The 15133-nt window shown below is 72.3% G+C and overlaps 2 protein-coding genes across 4 annotated transcripts; both read right to left on the minus strand.

The window, feature by feature from the left end:
* Nucleotides 1-102: 102 nt before the first annotated feature.
* EML3 (EMAP like 3) lies at nt 103-7427 on the minus strand. 3 transcript variants are annotated; one of them, XM_072880815.1, is made up of 23 exons: nt 7304-7427; nt 6725-6883; nt 6271-6556; nt 5792-5899; nt 5419-5447; nt 5290-5316; nt 5074-5197; nt 4665-4814; nt 4527-4596; nt 4161-4271; nt 3986-4081; nt 3754-3888; nt 3537-3675; nt 3313-3464; nt 3009-3134; nt 2791-2922; nt 2199-2266; nt 1833-1921; nt 1657-1754; nt 1487-1574; nt 1128-1226; nt 909-1039; nt 103-448 (listed from the first exon to the last, which is right to left on the minus strand). In XM_072880815.1, the coding sequence occupies exons 1-23, from the start codon at nt 7332-7334 to the stop codon at nt 254-256; spliced, it is 2643 nt and encodes an 880-aa protein (XP_072736916.1). In that variant the 5' UTR covers nt 7335-7427; the 3' UTR covers nt 103-253. The 3 variants fall into 3 exon arrangements, with proteins under 3 accessions (XP_072736916.1, XP_072736917.1, XP_072736914.1); XM_072880816.1 differs by having other exon boundaries at nt 3537-3672; nt 6271-6559; XM_072880813.1 differs by having other exon boundaries at nt 6271-6559.
* A 4020-nt stretch (nt 7428-11447) lies between these two features.
* Nucleotides 11448-14725, minus strand: B3GAT3 (beta-1,3-glucuronyltransferase 3). The gene is made up of 6 exons (XM_072881372.1): nt 14578-14725; nt 14086-14232; nt 13804-13972; nt 12967-13297; nt 12026-12316; nt 11448-11735 (listed from the first exon to the last, which is right to left on the minus strand). Exons 2-6 carry the CDS (start codon nt 14165-14167, stop codon nt 11637-11639), a joined length of 972 nt encoding a protein of 323 aa, XP_072737473.1. The 5' UTR covers nt 14168-14232; nt 14578-14725; the 3' UTR covers nt 11448-11636.
* Nucleotides 14726-15133: the final 408 nt, after the last annotated feature.

Here is a 15133-nt window from a genome sequence, read left to right on the forward strand (position 1 = left end):
AGCGCTTCCGGAAAGGGGTCGGGGGGAGCGGTGGGAACAACCTCGGGCCGGCTCGGCAATCTCCGGCGCTTCCGGGAAGCGGGCAGCAGGAAGCAGGCGAAGCCGGGCCCCTGACCCCAGGCTTTATTGGTGCCTCTCACAGTGCAGCGTGAAAACGGTGGGGGGGCCCGAGCCCCCCCCTTGGTCCCCAGGAGGGTGAGGAAGGGAGGGAGGAAGAGGAAGCGGCCGAGGAAGAGGAAGCGGGGGGGGCGGCTCAGCGCGGATCGGGGTCCCCCCCAGGTTCCGGGGTGCAGGGTGAGCGGCTGCAGGGCGGCGGTGGCCCCCCCAGCACCCGCCACTGGAAGACGCTGGTGTCCTTGCCCCCCAGGGAGATGAGGTGCCCGTCGTCGTGGGTGAAGCGCACGTTGGTGACATGGCTGCCGTGGCCCCCGTACATGTGGCTCGGTGCCTGCAGGGGCCGTGAGCGTGAGCGTGTGCGTGCACACGCATCCAGCCTGGTTCCCGTGCGCGAGCGTGTTCGCAGGCACGCGTCACCGGCCCGGACCCCGTGCACAAGCGCGTGACTGCGCACGGCCGGCCTGCGTGCCCCGCAGCCAGGGCTGCTCCTTGCACACGTTGCACGCACGCGCCCTCCCCTTGCACGCGTGTTCCACGCAGACGCCCTCCCCTTGCACGCGGGTTGCACGCACGTGCCCTCCCCTTGCACACGCGCACCCCTTCCAAGCACCCGCCCTCCTGCAGCCTCTCCCCTGCACCCTCCCTGTCCCCCCAGCCCACCCCACCTGGGCATCTGCACCCCCTGTTCCCCCCCGGCGCCCCGCCTGCCCCCCGGGGGTCTGAACCCCCAGTCCCCCAGCCTGCCCCACCCGGGGGTCCAGACCCCCCGGGACCCCGGCCCCCCAGCCCACCTTGGGGCGGGCGCAGGGGTACTGGAAGAGATGCACTTTGCAGAAGTCATCGGCCACGGCCACCACGCGCTCGTGGTGGGACCGGCACAGGGAGTTGATGTCAGTGCCGTCTGAGCCATCGGGCCAGACACCTGCAGGGGACATGGAGGGGGGGTCAGGGGGACCTCCAGAACCCCCCCGATTGCCTCCGCCCCGATCCCTGGCCCCCCCCATGCTCACCAAAGACGTGGAAGCCCAGCACGCAGGTGTAGGACGCCCATTCCCGGTCCCGGCTCTCGAAGCGGTTGCGGAGCAGTTTGCAGCCCCCGGCGACGTCCCCTGGGCAGGGGGACAGGGGCAGTGAGACCCCCCCCAGAGCCTGGGTCAGGGTGGGGTGCACACCAGCCCCCACCCCCAGCAGGATGAGGGGGTGCACACCAGGACCCCATCCCCAGGGGTCCCAGGGGATGAGGGGGTGCATGCCAACCCCCCATGCTGGGGGTTCCAGCAGGATAAGGGGGTGCCTGCCAGCCCCGGGGGGTCCCAGCAGGATAAGGGGGTGCCCACCAGCCCCCCACCGGTCCATTCCCCCCGCTCACAGTAGAGGATCTCGTAGTCCCCCGAGTTGGACATGATGAAGCGGCCGTCCTTGGACCAGTCCAGGTGGGTGATGAAGCTGGAGTGGCCCTGGAAGGGGGGGGGGGCGGCAGGAGGGGGTGTTGGGGATGCCGGGGGCAGCAGGGACCCCCAGAGTCCCCCCAACTCTCACCGTGCAGCGCCCAAAGCGGGTGTACTTGCGTCCGCCCTCAGTGACGCTGTAGATGTAGATGAAGTTGTCGTGGGAGCCGATGGCCAGGAAGGAGCCGTCTGCAGGGATAGGGAAGGGGTTGGGGACAGGGAGGGGGACATGGAGGGTCCCCCCCTGTGGTGGGGACGGTGGCTCACCCGGGGAGAACCGCACCACCGAGAGCTGCTCGTTCCCATCCGAGCCCCCGGCCAGTGTCTGCTGAGTTGCCGTGTCCAGCACCAGCCACCTGTGGGGACAGTGGGGACACGGGGCGGGGGGACACAGGGACACAGGGGGACGAGGGCACAGCGGGTACCGGGGGGAACAGGGGGACATGGGGACCGCGGGGGCGGGGAGGCTGAGGGCGCTGGCCCCCCCGTGTCCCCGTTCCCCAAGCACTGTCCCCCCTGTCCCTGTCCTCCCACGTCTCAGTCCCGCTGCACGGCACCATGCCCCCGGCCAGTGTCCCGCCCCCCTCCCCGACGTCCCCCCATGTGTCCCCCCCGCTGTCCCTCATCACTCACCGCCCCATCAGTAGCCCCACGGCCACCACCTGCCCCCCAGGGTGGAAGTCAGCGCAGAGCCCCGTGTCCTGTGGGGATGGGGGCATTAGGCCATGCAAGCACCGGCCCCACCGGACCCCCATGTATCCCACACCAGGATCCTGCCCCCCTGGCCCCCCAGACCCCCTGTACCCCCATACCAGGCTCCTGCCCCTTGGTTCCCCAGACCCCCTGTACCCCCATACCCCCACACCACTGGCCCCCTTGTACCCCCATACCCCCACACCAGCCTCCTGCCCCTGGCCCGCCCAGACCCCCCAGACCCCTGTACCCCCATACCCCCATACCAGGCTCCTGCCCCTTGGTCCCCCCAGACCCCTTGTACCCCTGTACCCCCATCCCAGGCCCCTGGTCCCTCCAGCCCCCCCAGCCCCCCATACTTCCATACCAGTCTCCCACACCCTGCTACCCCCAGCCCTCCTGTACCCCCATACCAAGCTCCTGCCTCCTGGTCCCCCCAGACCCCCCGGACCTCCTGTACCCCCATACCAGGCTCTTAAGGCCCCAGCCCCCTGTACGCCCATACCAGGCTCCTGCCCCCCCAGGCCCCCACCTCCAGCGCCAGGCTCCAGGCCAGCGCGTGCTCCTGCCCGTCCCACAGGCAGAGCTGCCGGTCGTAGCCGCAGGTGAGGAAGAGGCAGCAGCTGGGGTGGGTGGCCAAGCCCCACACCTCGTCCGTGTGCCCCTGGGAGGGACGGGGAAGGGGGGGTCGTCACCCCATCCCCATGGGGGGGAGACACCCCCACCACCCCCCCACCACCCCGGCCCAACCTGCACGATGGGGGTGAAGCCGGCAGCCAGCGTCCCCCGCAATAGGGCGTTGCGGGTCGTCCCCACCAGCAGCTCGTCCCCGGGTCCCTCCGCGATGGTCCGCACCGCCCCGAAGCGCTCAGGGAGCTGGGGGTCAGCAGGCGTCAGAGGGGGCACCCAAACTCCCCCCTTCATGGTCACCCCACCCCGAAGCACTCGGGGAGCTGGGGAACCAGGGCAGGTTCTGGGGGCCAGAGTGGGTTTTGGGGGGCTGAGGCAGATTTTGGGGAAATAGGGAGGGTTCTGGAGGGGCCGGGTCCCCCACCTCGGCCTCCTGCAGCAGGGCCAGCGCGGGGCTCCAGCACACCACCCGCCGGTCCTTGCCGCCGCCGCTCAGCACCGTCCCGTCTCGCCGGCGGCACAGGGCGAAGATGCTGCCCTCGTGTGCCCGGGTCTGCTGCCCGATCTGGTACGTCTCTGCGGAGCCGGCGTCAGCCCCCACAGCTTCCCCATGGTTCCTCGTCCCCCATCCCCATCCCCGTCCCCCACCTTTGCCACCCTTCCCCGGCGTGCGGCCGTCCCCAGCGGCGCGGGTCCAGGTCAGGATGTTGCCCTCGGAGTCACCCGTCAGCACGTCCCCGGCGGCGTTAAAGATGAAGCACTGGATGAACTTGGGTTTCTTGTACTTCTGGGGGGGGAAGATAGCAGCGTCAGCACGAACCCAGCCCCCCTGGCTCCCCCCAGCCCCCTGGGGCACCCCGCTCACCCCGAAGATGCCCTGCTTCTTGGTGAGGGTGGCCCCGCTCCAGGTCCAGAAGTAGACGTGGGACTTGCCGCTGGTGATGATGCTGCTGCTGTCCTGGGGGTTGAACTCCACCGTCAGCACTGACTCGTTCGTGCTCTGTGGGTTTGGGGGGAGAAAACTGTCAGCCCGGACGCCTGGGACCCCCCGCCCTGGATGCTGGGGTCCCCCCGTCCGGATGCCTGGGTCCCCTCACCTTCACCTCCGCCTGCTTGGTGCCGCGGGCGCAGTCCCACACCGACATCATGTGCTCGTTGGAGTCGTCCACCACGCAGAGGTAAGCGCCCTGGTCCTGGGGGGACAGGGATGAGGGGGACGGACGCGGGACGGGGGGGACAGAGGAACGGAGGGACGGGGGGACGCAGACTCACGGCGGTGGAGAAGGCGAGGGAGCCCACGCCCCGCTCAAAGCTGCCGAGGCCGATCTGCTGCAGCGTGAGCAGCGTGGCCGAGTCCCAGATGTGCACGATGGGCTGCAGCGGCTGCGGGGACAAGCGTGCAGGTCGGGGGGCAGGGAGTCCTGGGGGGGTCCTATCCCACGGTGGGGGGACACATACCCCCATCCCTGTCCTTGTCCCCATCCCATCCCGTTCCCATCGCTGTCCTATCTTAATTCCATCCCATCCCCATCCCATCCCTGTCCCATCCCAGTCTCTGTCCCTGTTCCATCCCATCCCCATCCCCATCCCATCCCAATCCCATCCCATCCCTGTTCCCATCCCATCCCCACCCCATACCTTGCCGTCCTTGTCAACGCCGGCCGCCTGCCCCGTGGCGACGCGGAGGCGGTCGGGGTGCACGGCCAGGCTGCGGGGGAAGCAGGGGGTGAGGGGGGGGATGGAGACGGGGACACCCCCCCCCCGCCCGGGGCTCACCAGCGCACGCAGTCGCTGTGGCGCAGGTAGTGGCGCTGGCGGCGGTGCGGGACGTGCAGGAGGATGACGACGCAGGCGATGAAGTACACCAGCTCGCCCGAGGCCAGCACGTGCAGGTTGGAGCGGCTGTCCCGGCCCCGGTACCCGTAGCTGGGCTCCGTTAAGGGATACAATGGGTGCAGAGGGAGACCCCCAGATGGGGATGGGATGGGGACCCCCAGATGGGGACCCCAGAGAGGGATGGGGACCCCCAGAGGTGGATGGGGATGGGGCCAGGGATGGGACTCCCAGAGAGGGACAGGCACACCCAGATGGGGACAGGGACGGGGCTGGGGACCCCCAGGTTGGGGGACACACATGTCACGGGATGCGCCATGGGGGGCCGTCCCCCCCCCGCGGTGCAGGATACACCCAGTCAAGCTGGAGGCGCTCGGGGGGCAGCTCGGCCCGCAGCCCCCCGTAGGGGCCCAGCCCCGAGGGCACGTACATGGTGATGGGGCGGCCCCGCAGGAACATCTTCACCGACACCCCTTCTGTGGGGCGGGGATGCCAGGGGTCACCCAACGGCCCCTGGCCCCCACCCCACGGACGGATGGACGGACGGACAGATGCCCCCGAGCCTCACCCAGGTTGTAGTTCCCGCGGCGCGACCCTGGGGAGGGAAACGGTGTTACACTCCAAGAATGAGAACCGTGCACCCCAGTAATGACCCCCCCTGCACCCCAAAAATGAACCCCCGGTCCCCAGCACCCACCTGGGCTCAGGGTGGGCTCCTTCGGGCGGCTGCCAGGGAGAGGCGGCGTCAACGGGGGAGTGTGGGGGTGCAGGGGGATGAGAGGGGGCGGGGGGTGAGGGGTGCAGCAGGATGCAGGGGGATGTGGGGGTGCAGGGAGATTTGTGGGTGCAGGGGTATGTAGGGGTGCAGGGTGGGGGTGAGAGGGTGCAGGGGGGATGTGGGGGTGCAGGGGAGATGTGGGGGTGCCGGGGGGGATGAGGGGGTGCAGAGGGTCTGTGGGAGGGCGGAGGGGATAGGGGGTGCAGGCGGCGTTGGGGTGCAGGGGGCTGAGGGGGTGCACGGGGGGCTGTGGGGGTACACGGTGGGTTTGGGGGTGCCGGGGGACCCCCACCTCTCGGGGCTCCCCGCCTGCAGCAGGAGGTTAGCAGACGAAGCCGCTTTCCTGCTCAGGCGCTGACGGGGGCTGGCGCTGCCGGAGTAGGAGCTGTGCCTGCGCAGGCTGGGGACACGGGGGGACACGGGGGGCAGGGGGGACACGGAGGACACAGGGGGGATGGGGGGACACCGTCAGTGAAGGGTTACCACCTGCCCTGCTCTCACCCCCCCCCCAGTTCCCACCCTAACCCTGACACCATCCTCCCCATGGACCCAGGCAATCGGCCCCCAGCCCCTCTCCCCACAGCCCCCCACTTTCCCAGCGGACCCAGGCGTCCGGGCCCCACATCCCTCTCCCCACAACCCTCGCAGCAGACCCAGGCCCCCCATCCCTCTCCCCACAGCCCCCTCCCCAGTGGACCCAGGCATCCAGACCCCCACCCCTCTTTGCCACAGCCCCCCGCTCCCCCAGGCATCGGGGCCCCCCATCCTCACAGCTCTTTGCGGGGACCCCGTGGGGCCGGGCTGGGGGCCGCCGGGGGGGAATCAGGAGCCGGGGGCTCCGGGGAGGCTGGGGCAGGTGCTGGGGGGCACGGGGGGGACCCCGGAGGGGGGGGCTCCTGGGGGGCCCCCTGGTTCCCGCTGTGTCCTGGCGCCTCTGGGGTCGGGGCTGTCTCCTCTGTCTGTGTCCCCACGCTGACGGCTCGGTGGGGTCCAGGGTGGGCCGGGGGGGGCCCGTCGGGGTCCAGCTGCAGGCAGGGCTCCAGAACGGCACCATTGGCTGCTGGGGCGGGGAGAGGGGTCAGCGCCCGAGACCCCCACCACCCCACAGACCCTGGTATCGAGGGGGACCCAGGTGTCCGGGGGGACCCAGGCTTCCAGACAAGGGACCCCATGGCGGGGGGGACCTTGGCACCCGGGGGGGGTGGCCCTGGCGTCGAGACCTCACCGTGGGGCAGGTGCCTCAACAGCCGGGGCAGGTGCTGGTCGTAGAGGCCGAGGCGCCGCAGAGCATCCGCCAGCGCCGCCTTCACCAGTGCCAGCTCCTCCTCGAGCCGCCGCAGCCGCAGCTCCAGGGGGGCTGGGGGGCCGGCGGGGCCCGGGTCACCTGCGGGAGGGGAGAGGGTGACACGGTGCTGCCTGGGGACCAAGGTGTCCGGGGATCCCGGCTCCACCCCAGGGACCCAGGCAGCCGGGTGTCCCCCACTCCACCCCACGCACCCCACTGCCCCACGCACCCCACTGCCCCACACACCCCGCTGCCCCAGGGACCCAGGCAGCCGGGTGCCACCCGCCGGCCTCTTCCCCCGGACCCGGCGTGGACCCAGGCGTCCGGCTTCCCACCACCCCCTCCCCACCACGCCAGGCCCCATTTCTGGGGGGCACTGGGGTGTGTGGGGCCACCCTGGGGGGGGGGGGGGGGCAGCAGGGGCTCCCTGGGGGGGGCCAGTGGGGTGGAGTGGGGGGCCCGCCGGAGGAGCCCCCCCCGCCCCCGTTAACCCCCGGCTGCCCGCGGGGCCGGGCTCACCGCGGGGGCCGCGTTCCGGCTCGGGCTCCATGGCGGGCGAGCGGCCGGGCCCACGCGAGGCCTCGGCCGCGGCCTCTGGCTCCGCCGCCCCAGGAAGCGCCGCGGCGTCGCCGAGTCATTTCCCCTTCGCCGCCCCAGCCCGATCCTGCGCCCGCCGCTGCCTCCACGGGGGGGGGGGACCAGGCCCCTGGAGGCGCACCCACGCACCCCACTGCCCCCCCCAGGGACCCGGGCATCCCGGGGGGACCCTGCTGCCTGGGTACCCCCCCCCACCCCACTGCCCCCCCCCCCGGGACCCCAGGGGGACCCCAGGCGTCCGGCTCCCCACTGCCCCAGCAGCCTCCTGCCACGCTGGCTGTAACCCCCCTCCATGCTGGGATGCCCCAGGATTTGGGGTGAGGGGCTATGGGTGCCCCCGGGCACAGCCAGGACCCCCACCCTTTTCCATCACCCCCCCGTGTTGCCATCGCTCTGGGGACAGCGACGGGGCAGGGTTGGGAGCACCCGTCCCCCCAGTAAATCACCCTGCTGTGGGGCTGGGGGACCCCCATCACCCCCCCTGCCCCACTCGGGTGGGGGTTCAGGCCCGGATGCCTGGGTTTGCTGAGGTGGAGGTGGGGGGCCACTCCATAACCATGGGGCACGTGGGGCAGCCCCCACCCGCCCGGTTTCGGGATGAATTGGGGCGCCGCATCCCGGCACCCCGAACCCACAACAAAGGGCGCCAGCGGCCCTGATTCATCCCGAAAGCGAAACGTCGCCTGCGTAGCAGACCCAGGCGTCCGGGTGCTGCACCCCCTCCCTGGGCCGGGATAGGGACCCAGGCGTCCGGGCACGGCCAGCCCCACGGGCCACGGGGACGCTGGTGTCCGGCTTTACGCACCCCGCCAGGGGACACGGGCACCCCCCAAAGCCGGGGCACGGACCCAGGCATCCGGGTGCTGCACCCCCCTCCGCACCTAGGCCGGGCACCCGCGTCCAGGCTCGGCGCGCACCCCCGGGGCTGCCACCGGGATGTCTGGGTGCCGTGCACCCCCGGGCCAGGATTTGGGGGTGCCCTTTTCGCCCCCGGGGCAGGTTGGCCCCACTTTGCCCTCCCCCGGGGGGGGTTGGGGGGGGCAGGTGTGAGCTGGGGCCGCATCCTGCACAGTCATAGCGCAAGCGGGTTCGGGGCTGCGCCTCCGGGAACAGCCTCCGCTCCGCTGTGTGTGCCAGCTCCCGCCTCGGCGAGGGGACGGGGACGGGGCGAGACCCCGCTGAAGGTACGGCAGGGCCCAGGCACCCGGCTCCCTCGGGGGGGAACAACGGGGTCCACGGGGTGGCCCAGGGACGGCCGGGACACCTGCGTCCCTTGGGGGGATGAGGGGGTCCATGGGGTGGCCCAGGGACAGCTGGGATGCCTGGGACCCTTGGGGGGACAATGGGGTCCATGGGGTGGCCCAGGGATGGCCTGGATGCCTGGGTCCTCACCTTGGGGTGGGGGCCAGCCCCCTGCACCCCGGATGCCGGGAGCCTCCCCCCACTTCCCGCCCGTGGTGGGTCCTTGGGCCGGGAAACTGGGGGGGTGGGGGTAGCAGGGAGGGGGTCCCCACGCTGCCGCCCCACACCCAGGGATCCCCCAGCCCCTCTTCTCGCCTGTCTCCCCCCCCCACAGCGCCATGGAACCGCAGCTGGGCCCCTACGCCCCCTGTACCCTCCCGCCGGCCCCTTCCCCGCCGTGGGGCAGCCCCACTGGGAGCCCCGGCCCCCGAGGCTCCCCCTGGGCCCTGGGCCCCCCAGGGCGAGGGACCCCCTGGCCGCCTGGACCCCTTCTCCCAGGCCTTCGCCGGCCGCCTGCCGGGCAAGGCCTGGGGGGCCGGGACCCCTGCGGCCGGGGAGGTCACCCCTCCCCGAGCTACCTGCCCCTGCCCTATGGCGGGCCCCCCCGAGGAGCCGCCCCCCGCCTGCCTCTACCAGGACCTGCAGCCCCCCCCCTGCACCCCCCCTGCACCCTTCCAGGGCCCAGGTGAGCGCAGCGGGGGGACCGGGACGCTTGGGTCCACCGAGCCCTTTTTTGGGGGGGGGGGGGAGTCTGAGGGGGGGGCGGCCCTGACACCCGCTCCCCCCCCTCCGTTCCCTTGTCCTGTCGCAGCCCCACAGGGACTTGGGGGGCCCGAGGGCTTCATCGCACTCCTGGGGCCCCCGGACTGGGCGCCCGACGGGGCGCGCTGCTTCCAGGTGAGCCCGGATGCCTGGGTCCCCTGGGGGGGCCGGGGGGGGGGGACACCTGGTCCCCCGGTTCCTGACCCCCCGTCCCCCCGTCCCCTCCCCGCAGGACCCCAACCGCTATTTCAGGGGTGCCGAGTTGCCTTTCCCCGGGGTCCCACCATGGCCTGGGGGGTCCCTGGGGGAGGTGGGGGGGGGCTGCGAGGTGAGCCCCCCCTGGGCACGGGGCACGGCCCCCCCCGAGGTAAGAGGAACCGGACGCCTGGGTCCCGGGGGGACAGTGGGGACACCTGGGTCCCCCCGTAGGGCACCCCCATGACCCCTTTTTCCCCTCTCTCCCGCAGGCCCCACTGGCCCCCCCCAGTGAGACCCAGGCCCCCCCATACCGAAGCCGGCTGGGCCTGGGGGGGGGGCCCCCCCGGTACCGGCCACCCCCCATGCTGGACCCGGGGCGGGGGGCCGGGCCTGTTTGGGGGGCTGCCAGGAGGGGGCAGCCCCCCCGGGGCCGCTGACACCCAGCACCTTTCGCCTCCGTGAGTCAGGGGGCCGGGGAGGGGTGGGGGGCAGCGGGGAGGGGCTGCCCCGCCACCCCTCTCTTTGTGCCCCCCCGGCCCCCCACCAGGCAGATCAACGTGGGCCCCTGCTTCCAGGCAGCCGTGCCGGTGGCAGCAGGGGGGGGCTGTGGGCAGGACCCCCCGGCGGGGGCCACACTGGCCTGGAGCCCCTGGCCCGGGCTGGAGCGGGACCCCGAGACCCAGCAGCAAGGTGAGACCCCCCCTCCCCGGTCGGGGGAGGTGTCGGGGGGGGGTCTTGCCTGCGGCCCCCCCCTCACCCCAGCCCCCCCACAGTGGAGACCCTGCTGGACCTGGCCTGCTCCAGCGCCCTGCCCGGGGGGGGCACCAACCGGGAGCTGGCCCTGCACTGCCTGGCCCGCGCCGGCGGCAGCCTGATGGTGAGGGGGGGGCTGGGGGGATTTGGGGGTGCCCCCCCCCCCCCCAGCACCCTGCGCCCGGCCGTGCCCCCCCCCCAGGGCGCCCTGGAGCTGCTGCTGCTGGGGACACCGGCCTGGCTGCAGGCGGACCCCTTGGCTGGCTACCACTACACCGGTGAGGGGGGGCTGGGGTAAAGGGGAATCTTGGGGGGCTCCCATGGGACCCCCCAGATCCTGACCCCCTGCACCCACAGGCAGCGACGCCTGGACCCCCGGGAGCGGCGGCTCTTCACCAAGGCCCTGGCGCAGCACGGGAAGGACTTCCAGCGCATCCAACAGACGGTGAGAGACTCCCCCGGCATCCCCCCCGGCACCCCCGTTCCCACAGGGTCACCCCAAAACCCGCCCCCCTCGCTCCCCCCCCCTCCAGGTGCCCTCCAAGCGGATGACGCAGTGTGTTGAGTTTTACTACCTGCACAAGTCACGGCTGGGACGGGCGCGGAGGCAGGTATGGGGGGGCCGGGGACACCCCGATAGCGCTGGGGGGCACCAGGGACTCCTCCCGGATTCGGGAGGGCACGGGGGACCCCCCCTCTGGTTTTGGGGGACACTGGGGACCCCCCCCTCCCACCTCTCTCTGTCCCAGACACCACCTGAAGCCCTCGGCTCCCGCTTCCCCTGCAAGCTCTGTGGCAAGTACGCGGGGGGGGCAGAAGTGGATTGGGGATGGCCTGGACGAGGTCTGGGGGCACAGAGGGTGCTGGGGGGGCACAGGGGTGCTTCCTCCCCCAGCCCCCCACCGCACCCCTGTTTCCCCCAGGATCTTCCCCAAGATCAAGAGCCGCAATGCCCACATGAAGATCCACCGGCAGCAGGAGGGTTGGGGGGCCCCGCTCCTGCCCCCTCTGTGGTCCCCTGGCCCCCTTACCGTGGGGGGGGGCATGCAGCAGCCCCTGGCGTGAGGTGCCCACCCCCCGGAGTGGGGTCCCCCCCAAACACGGACGAGGATGGAGCGGGAGAGTTTATTGCAGAGACAACACTTGGCTGGGGAGCCCCGTGGGAAAGGGGGGCAGGGCCCACAGAAAGGGGGGGGCCCTGTCGATAAATAAAGTCCGAGTGTCCCCAGGGGCGTCCCCACATCCGGTGTGTCCCCGGGGGGGGTCCCTGCGGTGCGGGGGGGGAGCGCGGGGGGGTCCCTCACACCTCGATGTGGGGGTCGGAGCCCCGTCCCTCGCGCTGCAGCTGCTCCTCCTGCCGCAGCTTCGGCTTCTCCGTCCGCGTGTGCCACACCAGAACCTGGGGGAGCAGCAAGGGGGGGGGCATCAGCAGGACCCCCAGTGCGGCTTGTGCCCCCCTGGGGACCCCCCCCAGCCCAACCTGCACCCCCTGGGGACCCCCCAGCCTGGCCTGTGCACCTCAGTGACCCCTTTGTCAGGCCTGGGCCCCCAGCCCAGCCTGCACCCCCCGGGGTCCCTGTCCTGTCACCCCCCCACCCTCAAGGGACCCCCTGAGGGACCACCCAAACCCAAAGGACCCCGAGACCCCCCCCGAGAGTCATCGTGTGTCGTCCCCCCCCAGTGCCCCACCTGGGTGCAGTTGTCGGCCTTGGGCTCCAGCTCGGCGGGGGAGACGAGCCCCCCCAGCAGGCTGCTCTCCAGGTAGCCCCTCTCGGCCTGGGGGTCGAAGCGGGCGGCGGGCCGCGCCAGCAGCAGGGGCAGCCCCACGGCAAAGCCGGCCATGTCCAGCGGGAAGGGGCGCTCCGGTTTCCAGGCGGTGTGGAAGCCCACCACCCGGCCCCCCGCCACCAGCGGCCGCTCGAAACGCAGGCCCCCCACCAGCCCCACCGGCCAGACGGCCACGCCACGGGTGCTGCGCATCTGGGGGGAGAGCGGCCGTCATGGCGGCGGCGGGGGGGGGGGAATGGGGGGGCTGGAGAGGGTTGGGGGCTCAGGGAGGAGTGGGGAGGGGGGGCTGGGGGGTCTCACGGAACAGCACGGCCCCTCAAAGAGGCGTAGGCTGGGGATGTTGAGCAGCAGAAGGGGAATCAGCAGGTTAGGGGAGTTTGGGGAGGAATTGGGGGGCTATAAGGGGCGGCAGGGGAGTTTGGGGAGGAATTGGGGGCTCTAGGGGGCAGGGGAGGGTGGGGGAACTGGGGGATCTAGGGGGAGTTAGGAGAGTTTGGGGGTAATTGGGGGACTCTAGAGGAGGCTCTAGGAGGGGTTAGGGAACTTTGAGGAGGAATTAGGGGGCTCTAGGGTGGGTTAGGGAAGGGTGGGGGAACTTGGGGGCTCTAAGGGGTTAGGGAGTTTGGGGGAATTGGGGGCTCCGGGGGGTGAGGGAGCTGGGGAGGGTGGGGGGGATTGGACGAATTTGAGGGGAGTTCGGGGGTAACAGCACCCTCCATCACCTCAAAGAGGCGCAAGCTGGAGGCGTCAAGAAGCAGAAAGGAGCAGTTGGGGCCTAGGGGGAAGTTGGGGGGGCTGGGGGGGGTTCGGGGGGTTTTAGGGGGTTCTGGGGGGTTCCCCACCTCCTCGAAGAGGCGCAGGCTGTAGGTGTTGTCGTCGTCGGCGAAGTAGACCACGCCGCTCTCGCCGGGCGCCCGCGTCTCCCGCAGCCACTGCAGCGCCCGGTTGCGCTGCTCGACGCCGCGGGGGCGTAACCAGGGGGGGTCCCCGGGGCGGCGGCGACGCTCGGGGGGGGTCTCGACGTTCAGGTGGGTGAAGGGCACCCCGCTGCTGGCCAGCAGCCCCCCCACCAGCGCCGTGGGGGCCGCCGCGTCCTCCACCACCACCCAGTGCAGCGCCCGCACGTGCAGCAGCGTCTGCGACAGCCGCACCAGCTCCGCCTTCTGCACCGGCCTGGGGGGGGGGGAGCAAAGGGGGCTGTGGGGGGGGCTGCAGGGGGTCCTGGGGGCTGAGGGGGGTCACGGGGGGCTGTGGGGAGTCATGGGGGGCTGTGGAGGCCATGTAAAGGCAAGGAGGCTCAAGGGGGGTGGTGGATCGAGCTGGGGGTGGTCCAGGCCAGGCTGTGTGGGGAAATGGGTCTGGGGGGGCCAGGCTGTAGCGGGGGGACACGACAGATCAGGCTGTAGGGGGGGGGGGGGGCAAATGGGTCTGGGGGGCAGGTCAGACTTTACAGGGTGGGAGGGGGCAAATGGGAATGGGGGAGGCCAGGCTGCATGGGGGGGGGTGCAAATGGGTCTGTGGGGGCAGGCTGTACCGGGGGGCAAATGGGTCTGGGGGGCAGATCAGGCTGTACAGGGTTGGGGGGGCAAATGGGTCTGGGGGGCCAGGCCAGGCTGCACGGGGCTGGGGGGGCCAGGCCAGGCCAGGCTGTAGAGAACCCGGGGGAGGGGGGGTCTCACCTGGCATAGGTGGGGGTCACCACGTAGATGGTGGGCAGGGCCCGGCCCCCCCCCTGGGCCCGGGGCTCCCCCCGGGCCCCCCCACCCCGCAGCTCCGCCAGCAGCCGGTCCCGGTCCCGGCCCCGCCGCCGCTCGGCCTGCAGCTGCTGGGAGCAGTCGCAGGGCTGCCCTGGGGGGGGGACGGGACAGAGAAGGGGGGGGGTCAGGGACCCCAGAGCGGCCCGGGGGGGGGGGGCTCAGGCCTCCCTGAGCCGCCCCCGGCCCCCCCAGGCCCCCCCTCACCGAGCTGCAGCAGGGCGCAGAGCAGCCCCACGAGTGACACCACGAAGTAGACGATGAAAACGTTCTTCAGCTTCACCCTCATGGCAGCGCCGGGGGGGGCCGGGGGGGTCTCGGGGTGTCCAGGGGGAACCGGGGGTCTGGAGAGGTCTCGGGGGAGAGGGGGGGCCTGGCGCTCAGGCACCCCCCAGCACGCTCTGCCCAGGGCCTTTCCCGCCCCCCAGCATGACCAGCACCCACCGCAGCACCCCCAGTATCTCCCCAGTCCCTCCCAGTAAGCCCCCACCACCCCAATACGTATCCCATATCTTCCCCCAGTGCTCCCCCAGCCCCTCCAACACCCCCACAGTGCTCCCAGTCCCCCAGTGCTCCCCCCAGCCCCTCCAACACCCCCAGTGCTCCCAGTCCCCTCAGTGCCCCCCAGTGCTCACAGTCCCCCCCAGTAAAGGAGTGCGGACGTGGCGCTGTTGCCACGGCGACGGGGCCGGGACTCACCGCGGCGGGGCCGGGGCTGGACGGGGGCCGGGCCGGGCCAGGCCGGGCCGGGCCCGGGGGTTGGGACCGGGACCGGGACCGGGACCGGTTCGGGGCCGCGAAGCAACCGCCGGGCCGGGCCGGGCCGGGCCGGGCCAGGCCGGCACTTCCGGTCCGCCCCACGGCGCTCCGGCAGCCACTTCCGGCCGCGGTCCGTTCCCTGGGGTCCGGCTGCTGCGCGCACCCCGGCCGCCGGGTTCCGGGGTGCACCACCCCCCCCCCCCCCAAACCTCAAAACACCGTTTTTTTCCTGGTTTTATTTGTCTTTTATCAAAACTCCGCGCGGGGCCGCCCCTCCCCCTCCCGGCCCCGCTCAGCCGCGGGAGGGGGGGCCCGGTTCTGCCCCGCCACAGACCCCACAATGCCCCGTGGGGGGGGATGATGAGGGGAGGGGAGGTGGCTCCCCCAACCCCCAGCTGACCCCCGCTTGCTGGGGGAGGGGGAAAACGGGGGACAGGGACAGAAGGGGGGTGGAAAGGAGTAGGGGTGGAAAGAGCGAGGAAAAGGGGGGAGGAAG

This window comes from Ciconia boyciana, chromosome 16 (assembly GCF_034638445.1).
Source record: "Ciconia boyciana chromosome 16, ASM3463844v1, whole genome shotgun sequence".
Lineage (NCBI taxonomy): Eukaryota > Metazoa > Chordata > Aves > Ciconiiformes > Ciconiidae > Ciconia > Ciconia boyciana.

Coding starts and splice junctions, on each gene's coding strand:
- EML3 (XM_072880813.1), bottom strand. CDS start 7,334: ATGGAGCCCGAGCCGGAACGCGGCCCCCGCG. Junction 5,198..5,289: donor CCGCGGGAACTACAACCTGG/GTGAGGCTCGGG, acceptor CCCGCCCCACAG/AAGGGGTGTCGGTGAAGATG. Junction 3,135..3,312: donor CCCTGCTGCAGGAGGCCGAG/GTGGGGGACCCG, acceptor GCTGACCCCCAG/CTCCCTGAGCGCTTCGGGGC.
- B3GAT3 (XM_072881372.1), bottom strand. CDS start 14,167: ATGAGGGTGAAGCTGAAGAACGTTTTCATCGTCTACTTCGTGGTGTCA. Junction 13,298..13,803: donor GTGACCCCCACCTATGCCAG/GTGAGACCCCCC, acceptor CCCCCCCCCCAG/GCCGGTGCAGAAGGCGGAGC. Junction 11,736..12,025: donor AGGCCGACAACTGCACCCAG/GTGGGGCACTGG, acceptor CTGCTCCCCCAG/GTTCTGGTGTGGCACACGCG.